Source organism: Danio rerio, chromosome 2, assembly GCF_049306965.1.
Source record: "Danio rerio strain Tuebingen ecotype United States chromosome 2, GRCz12tu, whole genome shotgun sequence".
Taxonomy (NCBI): domain Eukaryota; kingdom Metazoa; phylum Chordata; class Actinopteri; order Cypriniformes; family Danionidae; genus Danio; species Danio rerio.
In genome coordinates this window covers 12,934,690-12,960,295 of record NC_133177.1, presented here as the reverse complement: position 1 = coordinate 12,960,295, position 25,606 = coordinate 12,934,690, and the positions used below count along the sequence as shown (strand labels likewise).

The window sequence follows — 25,606 nt, the reverse complement described above, 5'->3', positions numbered from 1 at the left end:
ACCCAACCAATAGCATTTTAAAAAAAGCACCTATTGACCGCAGAAAAGCCGTTCACATGCAGGTAAGCAGTCAGCTGGTTAGCGAAAAAAGCAACGACATCATACTGCCCTGTAGCCTTCGTTTTAAAGATGGAAATGCAGCCATACCTACATGTAGCTTTGGCTACATAATTCACAATCTCCATAAACGTATTTAGGGCTACGATTTCAGAATGTTGGAGAAAATCCAAAAAGTAATCCAGATAACAGGTGATAGGAAGGGAAACAACATAGGAACATTCTGAAAACATAGCCCTATATACATTTCTGGAGATTGTGAATTTTGCAGCCAGAGCTATGTATGGCTGCATTTCTTCTTTAAAATGAATGCTATAGGGCGATATGATGCCGTTTCTTTTCTCACTTACTAGCTGATCGCTTATCTGCATATGGTCGGCTTTTCCGCTGTTACCAGTTTGTCCAGTAGCTTGACATGTACGTTGGCGTACTTGAGACGCAGAGCGGAGTTGACCACAACGTGATTCAAGTCCAGTGAAGAACAGTTCACAGTTCAAAATAAAAAAAGGCAAAAAAATAAAATAAACAAGTAAATAACAGGGTGAGAATATGATAATCTCTGAAAACATAGAAAGAATCAATCTGTCATAAGGGCTTTTCTTTTTCTGGATTGCTTTTGAAAATTGCGATTGGGTTTAGGAAAGGGGGTGGGTGGCTCAATTGGTGTTTTTTAAAACATTATCAGTTGGGTTTAGGGAAAGGGGTTAGATGGGGGATCAGTCTGTTGGTCAGTCAGTCAGTTGACAGCGGCCTCTTGTGGATTTATGTGAGAACAGCAGGCGCTAATGGCACTTGTGAGAGAAATTAGAGATCTGAATAAGAATACATAATGGCCTTTGGTGGATTAGCAAAAACAAAAACTGCAAAAAAAAAAAAAAAAAAAAAAGCTTCTGGGACGTTTTTTGCTTTCTCCAGAAATATGTATAGCGGTATGTTTTAAGAAAGAACCTGGCTTGAAGAAAACTGAAAAACATGGTAAACAGTCCAGGGATCAAACCACAGGTAAACACTTTGAAAGGCACTTAAACAGTAACAAGACTTAGCAATAAGTATGCATGAGAATGGTGTTTACATAGGGAGTATAATAACTGTAAATGTTACGCAGCTGTGTGTATGTCGGTCCAGATTGTTTACAACTGTAACGGGTGTTGTAGTGGGTGAATTGGATTTGTGCTTATAAATCATACTTAGTATTTACGAATTGCATTTATGTGTTTATGAGTCGTGTTTTGAATATTTGTACGTTTATGGATTTGATTTGTGTGATTTTAAAATGTGTTTTGAATTTACAAATTGGATTTGTGTGTTTTTCAATGGTGTTTTGAATTTGCGAATTGGATTTGTGTATTTTCAAATCGTGTTTTGAATTTACGAATTAGATTTGTGTATTTTTGATTTATGTTTTGAATTTATGATTGGATTTGTGTATTTATGGTGTTTTAAATTATGAATTGGATTTGCGTGTTCCTGAATGGTGTTTTGAATTTACGAATTGGATTTGTGTTTTCAAATCATGTTATGTGGATCTATAAATTGTGCTGTGGATCTATAAATTGTATTTTTTAAATGTATTAATTTTGAGAATCTGGCTCCATAGCTCAGTGGCTAGCTCTGTCGCCTTACAGCAAGGAGGTTGCTGGTTTGAGTCCTGTCAGGGTCAGTTGGCATTTCTGTGTGGAGTTTGCATGTTCTCCCTGTGTTCGCATGGGTTTCCTCTAAGGGTGTCACGATCCTCCAAATCCTTGATTCGATTACATTTTCGATTCTAAATTAATGACCAAATAATTATTTGTAGCCTACTGTTTAAACTACCTGACCTGTATGGTCTTTGTTTTACCCATAAACAAATCATACAGTAAATGAATAAAGGCAAGTTACACACATAATTACCACCTGTCAATCACTTTTTCTGCGGGACTCGTGAATAGGCAGTGATCTGTGTCGTTATAATGGCATCGGTAAAAAAGACGCACAGCCAACAGGAACCAGCCAACAGTATCTGAGGTGTTCGCTAAAATGACTAAGTACAAGTGAATGAAAGATTGAAGCAGTCCTATGACTGCCTGGACCCCTGTGTGTGCGTCTGTGTCTGTGTGGTCACGTGATGTGCATTTTCAGAGGTAGAGAGGAAGGAGGGCTGCTCAGAAATGCTACATGCCACTGTGGATGTCAAATCGTTGTCGTTCTAAAATGCCATTTAAAAACAAAGACAGTGTAAACAGGGCCTGAGTGTGTACTTTTCGCTAGTGGATTTGCAACAGGGGCGGGCGGAGGATCGCGATGCCGGTGTTGTCTTTTGGACGAACCATACGTAATACGTACATAGCAGAGCTTGCAAAACTGTGTTTTTTTTTGTTTTGTTTTTTTGTCGCCAACACGAACGTTGTCAACATAACTCATTGGAAATCCAAAATGCTTACACACCGGCGACTTCATTGAAAGAGGAGAGGGTTTAAGTTCTGTCGACGGGTCTTCTGCTTCTGCAGTTTAACAAGCACTTCAACAAGCCGTTTTTTTCCCGCTTGGCAAGCCAAGCTGACGTGACATGGGGGCGTGGTAGCATCAACAATTCTATTTTTTGATTCGATAATCGAAATTGAGCATAAATTTTGATGGATTTCAATTAAAAATCGAAATCGTGACACCCCTAGTTTCCTCCAGGTGCTCCGGTTTCCCCCACATTCCAAAGACATGCGGTACAAGTGAATTGGGTAGGCTAAATTATTCGTAGTGTATGAGTGTGAACGAGAGTGTATGGATGTTTCCCAGAAATGGGTTGGCGGTTCATTCCGCTGTGGTGAAAATGAATGAATGAAAATCATATACATTAGTGACCCGAGATTTTAGAATTGTAGGTGCATGCAAATATACAGCGATTTGTACCATTTTATTCATAGACATGTTTCCATCAATCATAAATAGTGGGTCTGTTAAAGACAGTTTGTGTCATGTATCATTTAGCTGTTGACTCTGATGTGCCAATCAACCATCCTGTCTATTTCACAGATGTAAAATGCCCTTTACACATAGAAGGCACTAAGTGCTTTCCTCTACAAATGGTGCTACTTTCAGGATTGACAAGATAGAAGACAAAAGGTGATCATGTTATTGCTGGATAAATATGGTGTTGTCAAAAGTCAGCATTGGAGATATTGTTTCAGATGTCTTGTGTGTCTTCACTCGCTAAGGTTTTATAAAATGGATTGGATGCTGTCAGTGGAGAAACAAAAGATTATTAACACTAAAAAAAGCGTTTATAAATTGGCTGGAAAACGATATCCCATTATGACATAATATGTCACTTGATGTCCTGAGGGAAATGAAGTGAAACATGCCTGGTGGGGGTTGCGACAGAGATTGCTCTACGATTTGTGTTTTCACGTGGGCAAATAACAGTGTTCGAATGATTCGCTTGGTGATGAAGAGGTCTATTTACGTTCTGTGTACGTGCCGCTTCGTGTGTGAAAGCTGTGTAACAATAGCTCTCATTCCTCCTCCATCATTTCCTGTTTTCCTAGTTTGCCTATTAGGTGTAACAAATGAGAGCTGCTTCATTTCAGAGACACCTTCAACCTTTTCTTGATCCGAGTTTCACCTTCAGCTTTTCTGGCTTCTCTAATGGCTGAAAGAAACCAATTTCAGACATCTGCGTCAGTGTCACTTTTCATGAAATAATGCAAGGCTGTCGTGATTGTGGCTTGTTTTTCTTGTTATTTTGTTTCTAAGTCTTGCAAAGGTGAATTATTCAACAGGTCTGTCCCATTTAACAGCTTATTCTGCCCGATTTAGCAAGAGAGAGTCATTAACAATCAATCACTGTTCATGTTAGGAATTGATGTTTAGAGGTGATAAAGACTTCAGAATGTCCTGAACAAATTTGTGAACATGTTGCTTTGTTTCTGTATCGTCTGCACTTCAAACCAGTTTATTTTCTGGTTTCCTGTATAAAAAGGGTATGCCAAGTGATTTACAATCATGTGTACAGAGATAGTCTGTAAAAATTGTGATGAATGATGATAACAGCTTAACAAGAGTTTAATAGTGTTGAATCACAACTTGAAGAAGTTTTTATTTGTATAAAACATCTGTTTTTTTGAGAAATGCTTCTCAAATTATTTGATCGACCTGTACAGCTTTACTGTAGACATTGTCTCGATCCAAAATTACTGTCATACACCACGCCCACCAAAACGGTACCCTTGGTAGTGGAAACGCAAGCCTGATAAAGGTGACTCGTACCGACCCGTACCGTACTGTACCAGTCAGTGGAAACGAGCCATTAAATACCTCATTACTTAATCTTAAATAGAGTAAGTTCACAGTACATTTTTTTTTCACTACCTAAATTTTCATTTTGGAATATTGCACAAAAATGGAAGAAAGTGCACATGAACTACAATGGAAACACATTTACAAAAAGAATTACAGGATGCACATTAAAAAAGTGATGTGATTTGTTTTTAAAAAATCATGTGAAAACCTAAATGGGCATGATGGGATGTAATTTATGGATAAAGCAACATTTAAAGTATCTGAAATGTTTTTTTTTTTTTTTTTTTGTATTTCTCAAATCCATTAGCCAAAGTTCGTCATTAAAGTGGTTTGGTATTATTACCTACCAGAACTACACTCCTAAGAGCAGTATTCTGTCTCCAAAAGTCACCGCATGTTAATTTGTTTTAAAAAAACCAGACAGTGGCTTTTAACTCAGAAAATTCCATTTTTATTTTAATGTTTGCTGACGGTTTAAGTGGTTAAGGTGTTGATTTTGTTCTCTTTGGCTTTTGGATAAAAACAGTGATATAATTGTTTTTTACAATATTTCAGTTTTGCTCACAGGTTTAATTCACATTTTGGATGGAAACATAACTTTCTCAGCCTCATGTTACACTGTCAAATTACATTCTCATTTAGCTCACAACTTTACAAAAAAATTGAACAAAAGAGCAACAATTTAGATGGACAGATGTTGTCAATGTGTGTTCTGCTTTTCTTGATTTCATTCATTTATTTTACTTTGGCTTACAGTAGTTTCTTTGTTCATCAGTGGTTGCCACAGCGGAATGAACCACCAACTTATCCAGCATACATTTTAGACAGCGAATGCTCTTCCAGCTGGGAAACATCCATTCACACACACACTATGACTTTTTGCTGGACAAATAACAAACTGGCTCGCACTTTCAAATTAAAGCATAATAATAATAATAATAATAATAATAATAATATTAATAATAATAATAATAATAATAACAACAGTAATAAAGTAGAGCTTTTTATTGGCCATTTTTTCATTCAAGAATAAGGTACAAGATTTAGAATAAAAGTTACAACATTACAATTGGTCAGTAGTGAAAGATGACTTCACTTATGTCAGATTCTGCTTGGTCTTAAAGTCTTCTTCGATTAGTTATTTTCACAATTTCTGACAGCAGGAGTCAAAATAGGACAAATGAGCTCATGTGTGGGACAAATTCTGGACCTATTTTCAGTGAAGCCCCCCCCCCCCAGGCTACGGCTTGTGTATTCCTATTTGCTCAAATGATAAAAGAAAACTTCATGACTTTGTTCGGTATTTAAAAAAAAAATATGTATCTGTGAATAATAAAGAGAAAAATGTCAAATTTACTGTATCGCCTATAGCCATTGCATTAGAAACACCTTGCATAAGCTGTAGTTAATTGTAATTTGATACAAAGATGATATAAATCAAAGTATAGCTATTTAAATGTACATACATTTTTAAAAAATAATCAAATTAATAAAAACTTTCAAGATGTTAATGACCGTTAAACACGTCATCAATGTTTTGTGAAAAGGGTCCATTGGACTCACTTGATGCATTTTTAAAACTGCATACTTGAGCTTGTTTTGAGCATGTCTGCATCAATCTGATGAAGAGAACTCCAAGGAGACGAATTGTCACAATGTGAAAAGCTCAATGGTTGCTTAGAGTTTGGAATGTGCTGTGACTTGTTCACTGGTCATTTAAAATGTACAGTTTAATAAATGCTGCTTTCTCAGGCACAAAAATCCATTTTAATTCATGTTGTATGGTAAAAAAGAAGTCTAAAACATCTTTCATTTTCAGTAATATAATAGTTCAAACTAATTCTAGGTGAGCTATTGGTTTAAAGATGTGCAACAAAAAGCTTACATTGCTTCAAGCACATCTATTAGCCTGAAATAAAACCGTCAGCTGCTACAAAGGTCATTGCAAAATCGATAACATTTCAGTCTGTGACAAATTAGCGCTTCTTTAGAGAAATCTCATTTTGATGCTCACTTGACAGTGTATATTTTAAAATATCAAACCAAGTGTTTGTTAGGTTTGAAATGAACACAATAAAGCAGGGGTCACCAATCTCGGTCCTGGAGGGCCGGTGTCCCTGCAGGGTTTAGCTCCAACTTGCCTCAACACACCAGCCTGGATGTTTCAAGTATACCTAGTAAGAGCTTGATTACCTAGTTCAGGTGTGTTTGATTAGGGTTGGAGCTTAAATCTGCAGGACACCGGCCCTCCAGGAACAAGTTTGGTGACCCCTGCAATAGAGTTAAAATAAAGGCCACATGTATTTGGCTGTGCAGTAAAATGTTTGGATCATCTTCACAGGTAATGTGTTTCTCTACACTTTTAGTTACACTGTTATAACAAGTGAAACAATTGACAATATATAGAAGGCTTAAGAGTAGCTTCATTATTTGCAGATGCTTTTTGGTTTGATTTTTTTTTTTAAATCTAATATGAAGACAATGCAAAACACATTTTAGATGTGACACCTCAAAATAATTTTTGTGCTAATGCGTGCACAAGGTATCAATTCTCACTAACTAACTAGTGGCTAATTACCCGCCTCTTATTAAGATATTGTTGTTTTATTTGCTATTTGTGCTATAAAGTGCATAATTTTATTTTTAATTTCTAATCCTACCAATACCTAAACCTAACTACTACCTTAATATCTTTTATTAAGCAGCAAATAAGTGTATTAATACATTGGAAAAGTAATAGTCATTGATTTGTTTATAGTGAGAATTGTACCTTAAAAACAAGTGTAACCCAATACGTATACAATTTTTTGATAAACCTTAAAATTCAGATGACCTACCAGTACCAGGAAGGGTTTGTATTCAACTTAAGCTGAAGCATACTGTAATGGAAAATAATATTTAAAAACTCTTTCTAGATACACTCAAGGTCAAATATCAATTTACAGCAATGTCAGGCTGTAATCCAAGAACAGAGAAAAGAAAAAGAGAGAAAAATGCAGAGGCGGCACAGTGTCTCAGTGGGTAGCACTGTCATCTCAAAGCAAGAAAGTCACTGGTTTTGTGGAGTTTGCATGTTCTCCCCGTGTCCATGTGTTGTTTTTTTATTTATTTATTTATTTTTGGATATGCAGTACAGATGAATTGGATCAACTAAATTGGCCTTAGTATGTGAGTGTGATGCTGCGTCCCAATTCACATTTCTTTCATATTAAATTTGGAGAAGCAGGAGCAGGTTAAACTATTCACAAGTCTTTCATGCAAAGAAAACTCCCCTGGTCTTTGGATAATTATGCATTCAGACCTTAATATCCAAAAACACATCATCATATATTTTGAGTATTGTTGTTGTAAATGAAAAAAACACAGAAAACACAATTTAAATATTTTCTAGTTTGCTAGATATTAATTCACAGTCATACAAACATCTTTACCGAAGCCTCTCTATTTGATGGTTTGTCTTGCTTGTCTGCCATGCTTGTAGTTTATTCACTCTTTTCACCCACATTTGTAGTTCTAATTGAATTTGCATCCAACGCGCAATACACTGTAGGCAATATCAGTGATTATGGTATAGATGGTTCTACCCCTAAATCACACTTGATTTTGATGGTCCGTTTGTTGAATTTAAGTTACAATGCAACTACATGCCAACTAATTCTGAGATTATAAGTAGACTGTTAGGTTGGGGTTAGGGTTAGAGTAAGTTGACATGTACTTGCAAAGTTTCTTATAGTCAGTTAAATGTCTGTTAAATGTCAGTATCAACAGATATTAAGCAGACAGTCCATCAAAATAAAGTGTTACTGGTAAATTTTGTCAAATTTAAAGCTGCCCTATTGGAATAATAAATCCCTCCCCACAACTATATGACACTTTGTGAATGTTTTATTTGTTTGTATTCAGAATTAATGTCTTTGAATCTGCATTTTGTGACAAAAATGGGAATAGCACAATGTAAATTCAAACCTGGACCATTATTTCAAAATGTTCCAAGCTACTCACATTCTCCCTACACCAATACTGCTGTGCCGCTATTGGTGATGTTGACTGTTCAAACCAAGCATTTGTGGGAAGAGACTGTTGCTGCAGGATGAGCTATTTGTGCTTTTTTTCTTTTAATGTAAAAATTACTTTTAAATTAAATGGGACTTTTCACATCACTTGCTTATTGTTGCTGTTTTATTGTACTAATGGCACATCAAAGCATTTCTTTGTTGAATTACTTGTTAAAATTAACATCATTTGAATTATAAGACGCTGTTACTCATCAGAATCACCAAAACACAAAGAAATTATTGGATGGGTGGTGTGCTATTGATGTTTTATATACACGCCATCTGAAACTGGGTAAATTATAGATTTTTCAATTAAAGAATCAGTAATGATTCATTTTCTTGTGTGTGTGCCTATGTGTGTCTTTACTATATATTATTTAATATAATATAAATTATTTGCTAAAAAAACACAGTTCAACAACAAGAGAACAGATGAGACTGAGTAAAAGGTGCTATTGCAGAAATGAAGGGCAGCTTTAATTAGCTCTTCCTAATGGTTTACTATTACTACGGCAGATCAGTAAGGCACAAACACAGCCACACATCAACAGTACAGCAGCAGAGTTCCTGATGCAGATGTCCTTAAGGTTAATAAATAGATTGTATTACGTGGGTAGAACATCACAGATGTCGTATCATTTAACAGCTGCTGTGCAGAACGTAATATACAACACAATGATGCTTCCTCTTCAAACCGATGTGCTGTCTCAGTGTATGGATGCTTCATACCTTTCTGCACTAAATGTGGAAAATGAGATATTTTCTAGGCACAATCGAGAATGCTTGTGTCGGTTCAATTATAAGATAAAAAGCTCTCTTATGCCTCTTGAGTCTGAACCCTAACACAGACATAGAGATGTTTCTTGAAACTTGGCCCCTTATTATGTGGTGTGTTCTTTCCTGGCATCTCTTTTACTAGGCCCTCTGACCCTTGTGTCAATGGGCTAATTGCACCCATTTAACTTATTTGAGTCTCCACAGAAGAGCTTACAGTTTTCCAGTTGGATGTTGTTTCATATGAATGACACCAGACGGATGTCTGACCGGTTAGCCTGAATCTGATCCTCTGACAGCATTCATTCTTAATTTAGAACTTAACATTGATTATATATTAATGGCTTGACATAGATTCATCCTTGATGTGTATGGAGTCTGAGCTGAAAGACGTCCAGTTAAAACAGATTTGTACAAACAAGGATTTCTGCAGGTCTTAAAAGTCTTCATTTTCCTTTCCAGTGATTAAGGCCTTGAAAATAGGTTTTATTGGTGTCTATACTCCTTACACACATTAGTGAACACACTTGCACAGCACAGTTACAATCCAAGTCACGTCAAGTTAAGGTTCATTGTGCTACGCTTCTGTAATATGAAGGGACGCTGACAACGAAGGTGTGGATTCAAATGCAGGATTTGTTATGAGAATGGTCAGACCAGTAATGGTCAACACAGGAACAAACAGATGTATGGGCAATCCAGAGTCGTGGTCAATAAATAGGCGAATGGTCAGTGCAGGCAGCAAGCAATGTAAACAAACAAAACAGAGCGAGGGTCATAACACGGCAAGGCAAAGGAAATGTGTTGTAATGTTCACAGTACAAATAAACAAGACTCAGCACTGATGTGTGTGTGTGTGTGTGTGTGTGTGTGTGTGTATGTGCCGTTTAAATAGTCCTTGTAATTAGTCTTTGACAATCCTATGGCTGTGTGTGTATAATCATTCGTGATTCGGAACAGGTGTGTGTGTGTGTGTGTGTGGTGTATTACAGTATATGTAGTCCATGTAATGGCAGATTTGTAGTCCGTTATCAATCTGCATCTGTTAGATCGCTGATCAGGGCCGCTACTGGCTAAAAGGGTGCCCTATGCTAACTTTTACTGTGGTGCCCCCACAGACAAAAAACAAACAAACGTGTATTTAAACATGTATTTATTTAATTATATGTACATAAATATTCATGTCACACTCAAAATTATACTTAAACATTTAAATATTTACATTACAAAATAATTGTTTACATCAAAATAAAATATGAACACAACATCGGGCGTAAGAGCTATTTTAAACCTATTCATAACTAATATATCCGAGTGGTAATAACTATACTTTACTACACATATACAATAAATTAGCACATAAACCAGGGGTGTCCAAACTCAGTCATGGAGGGCCGGTGTCCTGCGAAGTTTAGTTCCAACCCCAATCAGACACACCTGGGCTACCTTAACAAGCTCTTACTATGCTTTCTAGAAACATCCTTGCAAGTGTGAAATCTCCAGGACACCGACTCTACAGGACCAAGTTTGGAAACCCCTGTCATAAACCATAGGCATAATCTAAGACAGTAAGACAGAATAATATTGTGCAAGATATTGTGCAAAAGAGCTATTTTAAGGTTAAAGGAAACAAGTGCAACAGGATCTGTGGTACATTCATGGTAAAAACATTTTTTATTTAGTCCTTTTAATATTGAGGTTGGGCGACTCGATGAAGCAGTAGGTAGTGCTGTCGCCTCACAGCAAGAACATCGGCTGGGTCAGTTGGCGTTTCTGTGTGGAGTTTGCATGTTCTCCCGACGTTCATGTGGGTTTCCTCTGGGTGCTCTGGTTTCCCCCACAGTCCAAAGACATGCGGTATAGGTGAATTGAGTTGGCTAAATTGTCTGTAGTGTAAGAGTATGTATGGATGTTTCCCAGAGATGGGTTGCAGCTGTAAGGGCATCCGCTGCATAAAACATATGCTGGATAAGTTGGCGGCTCATTCCACTTTGACGACCCTGGATTAATAAAGGGACTAAGCCAAAAAGAAAATAAATGAATGAATATTTAGGTTAAGTAAAGTGTTTGGTGCATACTGAGAAGATTGTTTCTACCAGTGGCTTGTCAAGCCCACTAACCTGTTTGAAGCACACTTCAGCTAAACTTCAACCTACAACCTTTGAATTACTCTCTATAACCACTATATCACAATACACTTTGACATATATTTTCACTAAACTACTTGTAAGTATTTTACTGCAATCATTCTTATTGTACTCTTAGTTAACTAATAGTTATTGAAGAGTTCAGATGCAAAAGTTTCTAAGAGCCATCTGAAATTTCCTTCCTCTTCATCTCCTGTGTAGATTTAGTATATGTAATTTTAAGCCATTAAATATGTGCTTTTTATTGCATTTAAAATGAAATATCTAAGCATAAACAGGAAGATGAGAAAAATCAAATCTTAGAATCACACTTTGCATATGAACTCTTCATAAATGTATATGCTTGTTAACATATTTTACTTAGTAAAATAATTATTTTATTTCTTCATTCATTCATTCAGTTTCTTGTAAGCTTAGTCCCTTTATTAATCTGGGGTTGCCACAGCGGAATGGACCGCCAACTTATCCAGCAAGTTTTTATGCAGTGGATGCCCTTCCAGCCACAAACCATCTCTGGGAAACATCCACACACACATTCACATACACAATCATACACTACGGACAATTTAGCCTACCCAATTTACCTGTCTTTGGACTGTGGGGGAAACCGGTGCACCCTGAGGAAACCCATGCGAATGCGGGGAGAACATGAAACTCCACACAGAAACGCCAAATGAGCCGAGGCTTGAACCAGGGACCCAGCGACCTTCTTGCTGTGAGGCGACAGCACTACCTACTGCGCCACTGCTTCGCCCTTCATTCAATTTCATTCCCTTAATTTTATGTTTAAAGCTGATCACATTATTAGTTGTATAATTATTTATACGGTTGATACATTAGTTATTATATAATTATTTATACAATTGATATATTAATTGATATAATTTAAATTTTGATCTTTTCTTGGGTTCGATATTCTAAATTGTGCGTTTATTAGGGACCAAACGTTGCTTAGAGTTCCACACTCCGGTATTGTGTTTCTTCTCACAGACACTCTCGACATTCTGAAGTTAGTCAGAGGATGCAGGGTTAACTAATACCCAATTAGTTCAGTTGCCTCCTGCTCACTCATACTAAAAGAGCAGTTAATTTAGTCATATCCATAAAACTTGCTAATATAAGTGATTAAATTATTAAAAGGCCTTCATGCTGCCATGCCACACTGCTTTGTAGTCAAATGCGTCTTAAAAATCTATAAAATCATGTCACCATATAGCATTAGTGCAGACTCGGCATAATCTAGGAAGACTCCAGAATTATTCAAAATGTGTATCATGCCAATTACAAAATCAAACAATTGCCAAAAAAAAAGAAATATTATTATTATTCAGAAATATATATATATATATATATATATATATATATATATATATATATATATATATATATATATATATATATATATATATATATATATTCAGAAAGAATGAATGCACAACATCAATTATTTAAATATATATCTAGGAGTACAGGTATAAGTCCAAATTATACAAAGCTCTTCACTATGGGCTGGTTTGGATACAGACTTGAGACCCAGACTCTGAGACATTTTGTCCATCTCTTTTTATACCCTGAGAGCAATAAATGGTTATTTTGTTTTTGACTTAAAGATTTACTCATCTGTTAGGATTTAATCAAAAGTTATGAAAAATATTGAACAAAACCTTGTTACCAGTCACACCTAAGTATTTATCTATAACAAAGGGGAAGGAATGTTCAGGAAAAAAATTGCACGAATGAGTCAAAGTCTATGCTGGGCCTTTGACTTCAGATTCTAGAGTTGTTGTTTTATTACATGGTACATAAAATCTATCTCTATACCAGTATTGGGAAACATTCATTCACATTCATTCACACACACACTATGGCCAGTTTAGTTTATTCAATTAACCTATACCACATGTATTTTGACTGTGGAGAAAACCGAAGCATCCAGAAGAAACCTACACTAACACTGGGCGAACATGCAAACTTGACACAGAAATGCCAACTGACCCAGCCAGGACTCGAACTAGTGATCTTCTTGCTGTGAGGCGACAGTGCTAACCTGAGCCACTGTGTCGCCTTAAATCACTTAGTATAATTTAAATTTAGTAATAAAACATTACTTTTGAAAGTAAAAAAAGTAAAACAAACAACAATTAAATTGTTTAGGGTGGCCAGCTACAGTATTTGAAAGGGCTCATTACAATAGCTAATTAAATAAATAAATAAAAAAGTATGACTCTTTGAAACAAATAAAGCACATAGACATGACCACTTTGAAAAGGTAGAATCTCTGTTTTACAAACAACCTTTGATTAGAATGAACTCAGCAACGTTCTTGAGTAATTTCTTTCTGATGGCTTTAACCCTACAAAAACATCTAGGAAACCCATCATTCGAGGCTTAAAAGATCCATCAGTCTTGCTGGTTGGTGACATTTTATTTCAGTGACACATCAGACAGATAAAATCACTGCTGCCAGTCATGGTTCTGGTCTCTTTGAGTGATAAACTCTGTCAGTGCGGTGATCACTCTCTCTCTCTGTCCTCTGCCCATTGTCATCACTTTCACGGGTTCCTGTGGAAACAAGAGATCAGGAAGGATACATTTCATTCTTCATGACAGCTTTCTGTCCTTGTTGTTCTGAACCTTCTTACCGGGCAACATCAAAATCAAGAATGAGGTTTGTGATGTTTATCCTTACAACTAAACCTCAGATTTTTGTGCCATGTACGAGAAAACCAGCCTTGAGATTTTTTTGAACAGATAATGTGTTTCATGAAAACAAAACCCACAGGGAACAAGCTTCATCTCAGGCTGTTTGAGGTCCTGTAATCTCACATAAGGTGAGGCTTTTCGTTCAATCGAAAGGTCAGAAGTTCAGAAGGACAAGGATACAATCTTGATTTTAATTTGAAGAATTTCAGAAACTTCTTTCACACGGATCCCGGTGGAAATCTTCTTAATACAGTCTTCATTGAGCCTATAAGAACTAAATCCCTCTTATACAAGATGAGAATGTTTTCATCTGTTTTGCTTCTGAGCTTTGTTGCAAAATTACACTCTCACTCATGGGATGACACAGATTTCAGTCTTTGTCAAATAGACAAACACGCTATTACAAAAGGGATTATTCTAAAAACGTTTGAAAGCCCTTGATGATTTATTGTTGCTTGCATGTGCACTAAGTGGAAACTTGTTAGTGAAGAATCTGTTATGCATTTGATTGTGTTTTTAACAAAGCTCTGCTACAAGATAGTATTACATACAGATCTTCAGTTTACACACAATTCCACAAGCTAATAGATGATTTGTTGGTGTTATTTTAAACAGAACATAGTCTTGCTTTGCCTTTTTAATGCTATATATATATATATATATATATATATATATATATATATATATATATATATATATATATATATATATATATATATATATATATATATATTAGAGTTGTGAACCTACACTAGTCTCACGGTTCGGTTCGGTTACGATTATCATGCCATCGATTCGGTTCAATTCGATATTTCGGTGCATCACGGTGCATTGACGATGCTTTCCATACACAGTTTTATATTTTCTTCACAGCAGCAGTTCTTGTATTAAAATGTATGAATATATTTATATTTATATATTATTTGTAATACAATTTTGTCGTTTAATACAAACAGTCAGATATACAAACTGTAACTTTAAACAAAACGAGCATTAAGCAAATAATATAAACAAATATAAACATCCAGCTCAATTTCTGATCCTTGTCTAGTTCTCTTACACCTCTTTGATTGGTCACACCCACTCATTCTGTATCCAAACGTAATGCTGTAAAACAGCCGAGAGGAGAAGAAAAGCCACCCCAGCAGGTCAAATGGGCCACTGGGTGTGTGTGTGTGTGTGTGTGAGAAAGAGAGAGAGACAGAGACAGAGCTAAAGCGAGAGCGAGAGAGAGAGAGAAAGAGAGAAATGGAGTAGGCTACTTTCATTCTCTCGATCTCAGTGAAATAGGGGCTATTGTTGTATATGTCAGTGAAAGACTGATCCAGCAAACACACACAGTGAAATTGTGCACAGTTTATGAGTTTTAAGTAGTTAAAGCGTTGTAAATACTCGCGATCGCCTCCCTCACGACAGAGCGCATATGAGGTAAATGACGTCAGTAATAACCGGTTATGATTATTACTGAACCGATACCGAATTGTTCGCGTCTGCATCGCGATGCACTGAAGAAACTCTTGTTTATTAATCAAAAATCTTGTCAGGTATGTTTTAAACAATATTTTGATGTCAAGAGGTATACTATATGATCACTTTATTAAATATACTTTAGTAATTGTATTTTAAGTATACTTCATGTTGAACATATATTAGATATCTACTAAGTTAGATGCAACATTTTTCACATTGCAAGTGAACTCATGAGTATTCAAGTAATATACTTTTGTAAGGCTTGTGGTAAATAATTAGTAACTAATTAGTTAAGGCATCTCAAACCGTTTGAGGAAAATGATTGCAACAAACCATTTGAGTAAAAAACTAATCTATACGAGTATCTTGAACTTACTCCATTTAAGTTGATGTAATGAGTTATTTAATTAACTCATTACCTTCAACACTGAGTTCAAAACTCTTTTCAAATGAGTAGAATTAACTTTCAGTAAATTTAGTAATAAGTAATAAGGTAATTACACATTTCTTTTGATAAAGTTGACTATTGGGTTTTACAGTTTGGTGGTGCTGGGACATGAACTGCAACCTTTGGATTAGGGCTGGACAAAATATCATTTCAGCATTGAAATCGCAATGTTTGCAACTGCAATATTCACTTCGCAAATATATTAAATGTTGAATTATACTTGAGCAAGAGCTACAGAATTGTATTTAATATATATTTATTCTGAATTTATTATGATTTATGCAAAAAAAAGTTTTTCTTAGAATTTTTGTACATTTCAGAGAGAAAACAAGATTATTTCACCTCCCTCATTGGCAGATAATGTTGCTTGTTTTAAGCAAAACTCAAAATTTTGAATTATTTCTGCTGGCAGTGAAAACAAAACACTATTTTTTACTTGCTCTAACAATCGTTTTTCATTTGGAATGGAAATTAGACAAAACAAAAACAAACTTGCTTTGTGATTTTTCAATTTCTGCACCTGAATACTATTAGACTCAACCAAAAACCATCAAATAGAGCTATTCAAACTATCTTGTGAAACAGTATTCATGTCAATATTTATCGCAGCTGTTTTGATCACCAGGGATCTTCCAAGATGTGATCGCTGGTGATCAAAACAGCTGCGATAAATATTGACATGAATACTGTTTCACAACTACAAACTCATCCATGAACTACTAATCCCTGCATGCCGTTACACACACCAGTCACTATTCTTCATTGATCACACATGCACAGCTTACTCTCGTTATTATCGATTATCTGGACTAGGGTTGTAACAATATACCGGTATGACGGTTTACCACGATTTGAACGTGCACGATTATCATACCATGAACAATTGCATATCAACGTTTTTAACCCTTAAAGACCGAGACAGCCGCCCGCGGCTAAAAATAAGTATTGCTCTTAAATGTTTAATAACTTTTGATCCGCTGATCCGATTCATACAATTCAAAGATTGGCATAAAGAAGGGAATCTCAGCTTTCCAGTGCTGTATCACATAACATTCGAGGACTTTCAGAGGCTCCGGAATCAGTGCGGTTACGTCATCAAAATTTGACAACGCTGATTTGACAAAGAAACGCTCGTCACTGTGTCTCCGGACAAACCAGACATGATACATTGATGCATTGTCCCTCCTCCATGCCCAGATTGGTTCAAACTCGCTATATCACAACCAATAAGCATAGGTTTCACTTTTGTTTGTGGAACAACACTGAGCTTTTTGAACAACACGGAATGAGAGATAGGCATACATTTATGCGCGGCTAAATAAAACGAAAAAAAAAAAGAAGTTTTGCATGAAATAATTCTCATACTAAGTACTTTTGCATGCACAGCAGCACAGAAAAATGACAAAACGGTGACACAGCAAAGACGAACTGCTGCTCTTGCTGTTTTCAAAAGACACAAATGAAGGTGCAGCTGTTTGTCTGCATTGCATACAACCACATCCAAATCCATATCCACAGACAACCATATCCATGCTGGCACATAAAACCTAAGAATGTTCCATATTGAATCTAGTTTCGTTATGTAACTATTTATAGTATAGTAAATATTTATATCTATTTTTTTACTGAGGATTTGCACCATGTTTATTTGGACTTTGACACATTATTTATTATTTTTTTATTTGTTCATTGTACAAGTGGACACATTCTCTCACCTCAGCGGTCAAGATTAAGTCCTGAAAATCTCAACATGCTTACATTTCTTCATCACAACCTAGACTGAAAAAAACAACACTTTAAAAACATGTTTACAGCCATAAACTTGGTATTGCACTTTTGGTCTCCCATTTATCCTGCCTATAAGGAAGGACAGTTTAAGTTTATTTTTGTCTAATCCTAAAAGACCCTGCTTGTTTATTCCTTCTAATTAAATTTATTAAAATGGGAGATTTTTCAGTTTATTTTTATAAAAGACTTCTATAGTTCTATTAAAATGGTTCTTTCAAAAGTTTGTTGAAATAAAACCTTTGTTCAGTCAGAAAATGTGTTCTTATTCTTTTCAGGGTCTTTGCTATGAGAATTACTATTTAATACCGTATACCGCGAAACCGTCAAACCGTGGTATTGTTTTAGACGATTACAACCCTAATCTGGACTATATATACACCCTATATACACATCAGTCGGCAGTGAATCTTTGTTGTTTTCCATCACGTATATTTCTTGTCACTGTGTTTTTTTGCCTTGGTCTAAGGCCCCGTTTACACTATTACGTTTTAGTTTTAAAACGCACAGGTTTTGCTATGGTTACGCCATCCATCCACACTACACCAGAGTTTTCAAGCCCCGAAGGTTGAGCTTTTTGAAAACGCTGGAGAGGCCGTTTTCATTCTAAAGCGCTGCTGCTCTCTCAGTGTAGATGGGGGAAAACGGAGGCATCTGAAAATGAAGACATGGCTGCAGACATTCGTCTATCTGATTGGGGCTTTTCCTCAATATTAAGTAGACCTAGCCTACACACAGTTCAGTCCTGCATCCTCTCCTTGTAAGTTCAGACTTCACAAACTTGATATAGAAAACGAACTCCTGAGAACTCATCTGTAAATCTTCAAATGTAAATCTTCAAAGGGAACAAGGTACTTCATAACCTCATTCACATCACCCTGGCTATGCTGTTTCACTATCTTAACAATAAAACAAAAACATAATATAAGGAACTGTCAATTATCTTTTTGATATTAGCAACATAACAGACACCAAAAATGTTAAGGCGTTGTGTTTGCTGCATAATAAGACCATAATCCTCGTGCATATTTATAACAAAACGAGCCTGTAACATTACTGCCTCTTTTCATTCTCATTGAAAATACGAAAAAAAATACAGTCTCTTTCATTGAATTTTCATTTCATTGAATCAGTTTAAACAATCAATAATGGCCAATTATAACGACAATAAGTTTATAGATTATATAAAAATAAGGCAAACAATTAGTCAGATGTGCAGAATCAGTGTTCACGGTAACATTAATTAATATAGCCTATTAACCGAAATCATTTTTGTGCTCAGTCAGAACACGTTACCTGAAAACAAGTAATAGATTCAAAAGACCAAAGTTGGGGAATATGTCGCTAGATATACACAACAAGATGAATTAAATATCATGTTTAACAAATATTGTAAGATTAGATCCAGCTTGATGAACAGTCTGACGCACACACCTCTTATATGAGTATGGGCTTAAAGCATGCTGCAGTGTATGCCAGAGTGTGTGTGTGTGTGTGTGTTTATGTGTGTCTGGTCTTGTGATGTGCGTTTTCACTGTTTTAATGTAGACGCAGAGTTGTTCAGAAATGCTGGGTGAAATGCTAGTGTGGACGCAGATCGTTTTCATTCTAAAACGCCGTTTTAAAACTAAAACGTACTAGTGTAAATAGGGCCTAAGTTTGTTGTTTGTGCTTTTGGATCGATGTATTGTTATGATTATGATTTTCGATTGCCCTGTTTGATTCTTCTTGATTTTTCCTATTTTTGTCCATGATTACCTGCACAAATATATTCTTGTCTTCGCCATGCTGAGACCCAAACGTGACACGTGCAGCCCTACTTTAGATCATAAGTTTGACTCTTTAACCACTAGTTATTATTTTATTCTATAAAAGTGTTCTTGTATAATTACTTAACTAGTAACTTTATACTGCAGTTATACTTAGCAAATGTATTTACTAGATGTAGTTTGTTATTGAAGACAACGTTTGCAGTTTGTAGGAGCAAATTTGGAATAAGGTAAAATTATTCAGCTTATTTTTTTTTTTACCCAAAAGTAGTATATTTTTTATCCATTGTTTATTTGCAGTGTACTTGTAACACAAATAAATTACACTTTACAATATGTCTCTTATCACAAATATAATGAACTAGACATGGCCCGGGATAAGTTTCTGACGGTATGATAACCTTGGATAAAAATATCACGATTTCACAGTATCACAGTATTGTGTTTACTGCTGTAAAATAATTTATTTTAAAATGTCTCCGTAAAAAACAACAACTTTTTCCCCTATTTAACACAATATATTACATATAATGAAAAAAGTATAATATTTTGGATCAATAAATTTATCAGGTTACATAGTTAAAATAAACCCTTGACTTCTACCATCTTCATTAGCTTCAAAAACACAGATGTCCTTACAACACACAAAAAACAACCCTTTAAAAAAAACCTCTACGTATACCTTATAAACAGTATCACAAAACATTTTTGTGGTTTTAATACTTTGACTTTTTCAAAGTGCGGTAAACCTCGACACCAGTCATCTCATGCCTAATGAACTTTCACGTATACTTAAAGTATACAGTACTAAGGATAATTTGTTGTTACCGTACATAACAGTACACCAAATGATATAAGTTACTAATTTAATTGCAATTAAAATATTCCTAGCACAAAATGAGTTTGTTAGGTAACACTTCATTTTAGGTCACAATTTACGGGATTAACAAATCATTAACTACTAGCCTTATAAACTACTAATTAACTGTTTAGTAATACTTAGTAAGGTTGTAGTTGGGTTTAGAGTAGGATTAGGGATGTAAAATTAGATCATACATTATAACTAAACTATTAATGAATAGTTAATATCTTAATAATAGGCAGGTAATAAGCCATTAGTTAATAGAATGAATTTTGTGACCTAAACTAAAGTGTTAACTTTATATATAATTAACAACACTTTAAAGAAGGCCTATATTGACTGTTAGTCTGGCTGTAAAAACGCTTGTTTAGTTTTGTTTTCACCAGGGTACACCTTTATTAAATTAGGGCAATTATGCAGCTTTTATAAAAATGTAGAGGAACGCATTATTAGTGTGAGATAAAACAATGACACTGATGTTTTTTTTTTTTATGTAGAGTAGACTAATTACCCCAAAGATGTTATGTTTATCCCTTTAATGGCTAAGCATCAATGCAGCATTTTCTACCAGGATAACATATTTCAATTTTATATATATTTCAAACACAACTGAGCTAGTAAACATGATGTGATTGATATTTGTTAGTTAAATATAAATGAAACAATTGAGAACAAGATTCAATGTGCTTTAATTCTTCTTATTAATTCATCTATTGTGTGGAGTATTTTGTGCCCCCTATTATTAAGTAAACCAATCTTGTAGAATTTAATTGGATCTGGCTTTTCTACAGCAAGATATAATAATACCATATTCATAGCTTTTAACTGATTAAATTTATTAGTATTCAGTTTTAATAGATTTAGATTGATTCTAAAGAATCTGACAACATACATTTGAAAAAAACTAACAAATTAAATAGGCGACGCAGTGGCGCAGTAGGTAGTGCTGTCACAGCAAGAAGGTCTCTGGTTCGAGCCTCAGCTTAGTTGACATTTCTGTGTAGAGTTTGCATGTTCTCCCTGCGTTTGTGTGGGTTTCCTTCGGGTGCTCCGGTTTCCCTCACAGTCCAAAGACATGTGGTACAGGTGAACTGGGTAGGCTAAATTGTCCGTAGTGTGTGTGTGTGGATGATTCCACATGGAAGGGCATCCGCTGCGTAAAAACATGCTGTATAAGTTGGCGGTTAATTCCGCTGTGGTGACACCGGATTAATAAAGGGACTAAGCCAAAAAGAAAATGAATGAATGAATGAACAAAGTAAATAAAATCAAAAGGTTACAAACAGTTAATTTTTTGAGTGGACTGGGATGCGAGGATGAATGAGTATGAAATTAAATATGCCATAGCGCATCATTGTAATACAAGTTACGGTTTGATTTCCCTGTGGATCGCTTTCATTGTCAAAGCATGAAATAAAAGGATTCAATAAGTGATAGAAAAACATTGTACACTGCCTCGTCCATACTATTCTTTAATATTGCTTATTAATTAAACAACGGTTGAACATATTTAGTTGAGATTCTGGTACAAAACTAAATGGCACAATACTGCATTTCTCCTGCAAGTCCAGGTTCTTTCATTTTATTTATCACAGACTGCATTCTTATCTCAGATGAATTCAATGTGAAGCTGTTGCTTTACAGCTGAGAATATTGGACTCTGAAATTAAAGATGACTCGCATGATTTGCCTTGACATTGTGTCGTTTGTTTGTTTCAGATAAACATTTCATTTTGAGACTGAATAGCATACGTGCTTATATAAAGACATTACACACACACACACACACACACGCACACACGCACACACACACACACACACACACACACACATTAGGTTAACTCACAGACCAAGGTCATTTTTAGGAAAAAAATAACTAAATGTGATCTATACATTTTGTTTGCTATACTTCTAATGTAAAAAAATATGTCTTTTAGGGGCAGTTGTGGCCTTATAGATAGGCAGTTGGACTTGCAATCATTGCAGGTTCAATTCCTGATACCGGGGATACAGGAATTGAAGATCGGGGGAGTGAATTAACTGCACTCTCTCCACCTTTGATACCTCAGCCCCCTAACCCCTAATTGCTCCCCAGGAAATAATAGCTATCCACTACCCTAGGTGTACGCTCATAGTCTGTGTTTGTGTGCTCTCACTCGATATGTGTGTGTGTGTGTGCACTTGGATAGGTTAAAAGCAGAGGACCAATTTGGAGTATGGAACTAAAAACTATACTTGACAAAGCTCACTTCACCTCACTTTTTTATTGAAAATTACAAAACTACCAGTTTTATATGTAATAAGCTTAATATTTATTTTTAGAATTGAGATAATATTGTAGTTTAGGAAAAGTTTGAGTTAATTTTACTTTATATTTTACATTTCTTTTTAAATATTCAGTAGTTTAGTTTTCTTTGTGATTTTTGCTTTATTTTGGTTAAGCATAAAAAAAGAAATATTACCTTCGCATCTAGCCATGTTTTTGCCTAAATAATAGATCACATTTTTTTCCAAAGATTATGAATATATATAAAAAATAAACATTTATATACAGGGCTTGCTATATACTTTTTTAATCACCAGCCATTGTGGCTAGTAGTTTTCCATCATATGCATACATTTGACTTTGGCATGCTAAAATGACTTGATTAATTGAGTGTCTCATTGCAATTAGTTTGATTTCACATGATTTTTTTAGGGCTCAACACTACAGATTTACCTTTTTTTCTCAGGCCACAGCAAACCAAACAAAAATAACTGTAAGCAAAAGAAAGCTAAAGAAAAACATTTAGTGTGCGATACTGAAAGGATGACAGCGTGCACACAGTTACATTTAGGATCATTAGTAATCTGTTCAAAGTTAAAGTGAAAGCAGCAACCACTGCTGCTTAGAAAAAATAAGGACCAGATTTTTTGTAAGCAGCAGTGGTTGCCGCTTTCACTTTATCTTTATCAGTATCGCACACTAAGTGAAAGTAGCAGGACTTTTTCTAGATTATTTCAAAGAAAAACGATCACACCAGTTGCGTTTCCTGGAACGGTTTCTTCATGCAAGGCGTCAGTGAGCGAGTATCGGTTGTGTTTTACCATGGACCTGATCATCCTCTTATTCAGTATTCACCTGCTTTTCTTTTCCTCGCATAATCACTTATTGGTCATGCTGCTTCTCGATACTAAGATCACATTTGCACGCAAATGACTAATGGTCTTAAACTCAAATTATAATCTTCAGTGTTGAGGTAGCACTAGCAGTTTAAAAATAACATTTAACCAGCCAAAGTGGCTAGTGAGGGTGTTTGTCTAAACTGTGTTAGTGTCAAGCCCTGTGTATATAATATGTTAATTAAATGGTTCTAACAAACTGTTAATTGCTTCTATTGAAATATTTTATTAATTTCAATGAATATATTTTTAATTCTGTTTAAATGAATCCTATAAAATACTACGATTAAAATACTACGATTAATTTAGGACGGTTTCCTTTATTTATTTTTTTAAGGCTGATATGAATGTTACAACGCGATATTACTAGTTTTTGTCATTTACAAATAAGATCACATGGGTTTTAAATCAAATTTGCGAGCTTATAATGTTAAATCAAGCAGCTGAGCAATTTTCTTGGTAATTGTTAGTTCAAAATTACCCATCTGCAGTATCTATGCTTTTTTTAAACCTGTTTTATCATCTGCCAGGTGACTATTCTAAGTCTGATCACCTTGAAAAAGTATAGAGCAGCTGAGACATCATTCATGTCAGTTGCAGAAGTGGCAAGGGACACGTTAATACTTAGGGTTCGGTCTTTGTATGAGAAAAAGCAATGTTTTCAAGGTGATATTTAAGCTGTTGTACTTTTGAATTTGTCTGTGTAATTGAATTGTAAGATCTCAGAGAGCAGGAGGCTGTTCACTGATCCATCTCTTTTGCAAAGGTAATAGAGACAATCAACCTTCAGCTTTACGGGAACATTTCACAAGGCACAATTTCCGAGGCTGTCCTTGGAACCTGATGCTAAAACAATGCTTTAGACCAGCTAACTATGATAAATAATGTAATACTCTTTCATAGGCCACTCAAGGCTATTTCATTGTGTATGTTCATTGTGTTTGATCTGAACAGAGTGGGAGGAGAAGGCTTACATTCAACGTAACACTCAATGACAATTTCAGTTGCATGAGGGATTTTATCATAGACAATGATACACTGATAAGTGTAACGGTTCAGGATTATTACTGGATAAAAGTCTGACGTTGGCGAAATGTTTAAGCTTTTGCTAACCAAGACTGCATTTAATTATTAAACTAAAACAGAAAAAAAAGTGAAATACTATAAAGGAAATAAAATTTAAAAAAAAAAGTACAATTATAAAAGTTTAGGTCACTTCCAAATTTAAACTTAAATAATAATTTACAAATTTTGCCTCGGATGCAGTCTTTTGTGTTTAAAAGTTTATATATACAGTTGAAGTTAGAATTATTAGCCCCACTGTTTATTTTTCCCCAATTTCTGTTTAAAAAAGAGAAGATTTTTTCAACACATTTCTAAACATAATAGTTTTAACTACTCATTTCTAATAACTGATTTATTTTATCTTTGCCATGATGACAGTAAATAATATTTTACTAGATATTTTTCAAGACACTTCTATACAGCTTAAAGTGAAATTTGATGGCTTAAATAGGTTAATTAGGTTAACTAGACAAGTTAGGGTAATTAGGCAAGTTATTGTATAACAATGGTTAGCTTAAAGGGGCTAATAATTTTGAACTTAAAATGTATTTTTAAAAAAAATGATTAAAACTGCTTTTATTCTAGCCAAAATAAAACAAATAAGACTTTCTCCAGAAGAAAAAATATTATCAGACATACTGTGAAAATTTTTTTGATCTGTTAAACATCATTTGGGGGAAAAAATATATAAAAATTCAAAGGGGGGCTAATAATTCTTAATTCTTAAAAATGTATATTTTTTAATTGTCATATATTCTTCCTTGCAAGCACAGGGCATCAACATGACTGCATGTTGATGTTGTACCCCAAGGTCATGGGGATGTTGGATTTTGTTTGGAAATGAAAAGACCATGTATTCAATGTCTAGCCAGTGTCTAAGGACAACGTTATTTTGATGTCCATTAACAATGTCACATTATGGTGATATTTTGTTGATTTTAGGTTGTGTTGGAAAGTGACAAAAGTCCAACGTCTGATAGATGTCATAGTGATAATCTCCACACAACGTCAAGGTATAACATGAGTAGACGTTGATA

The 25,606-nt window shown here is 35.0% G+C and overlaps 1 protein-coding gene and 1 long non-coding RNA gene across 7 annotated transcripts in view; one reads left to right on the top strand and one right to left on the bottom strand.

Moving 5' to 3' along the window:
- dpp6b (dipeptidyl-peptidase 6b) overlaps positions 1 to 25,606 on the top strand; it is a 298,152-nt gene that overhangs the window by 175,500 nt on the left and 97,046 nt on the right. Inside the window, exon 6 of one of the 6 annotated variants that reach the window (NM_001115122.1) lies at positions 9,757 to 9,775. The exons of the other annotated variants lie outside the window; for them this stretch is intronic. Within the exon in view, the coding sequence (NP_001108594.1) occupies positions 9,757 to 9,775 (19 nt within the window). The remainder of the gene's footprint in view (positions 1 to 9,756; positions 9,776 to 25,606) is intronic. 6 annotated transcript variants of the gene reach the window in all.
- On the bottom strand, positions 15,283 to 20,931 carry LOC141377820 (uncharacterized). Its single transcript, XR_012390809.1, has 3 exons — positions 18,071 to 20,931; positions 16,622 to 16,730; positions 15,283 to 16,572 (listed from the first exon to the last, which is right to left on the bottom strand). It is a non-coding gene; the product is annotated as an uncharacterized lncRNA (long non-coding RNA).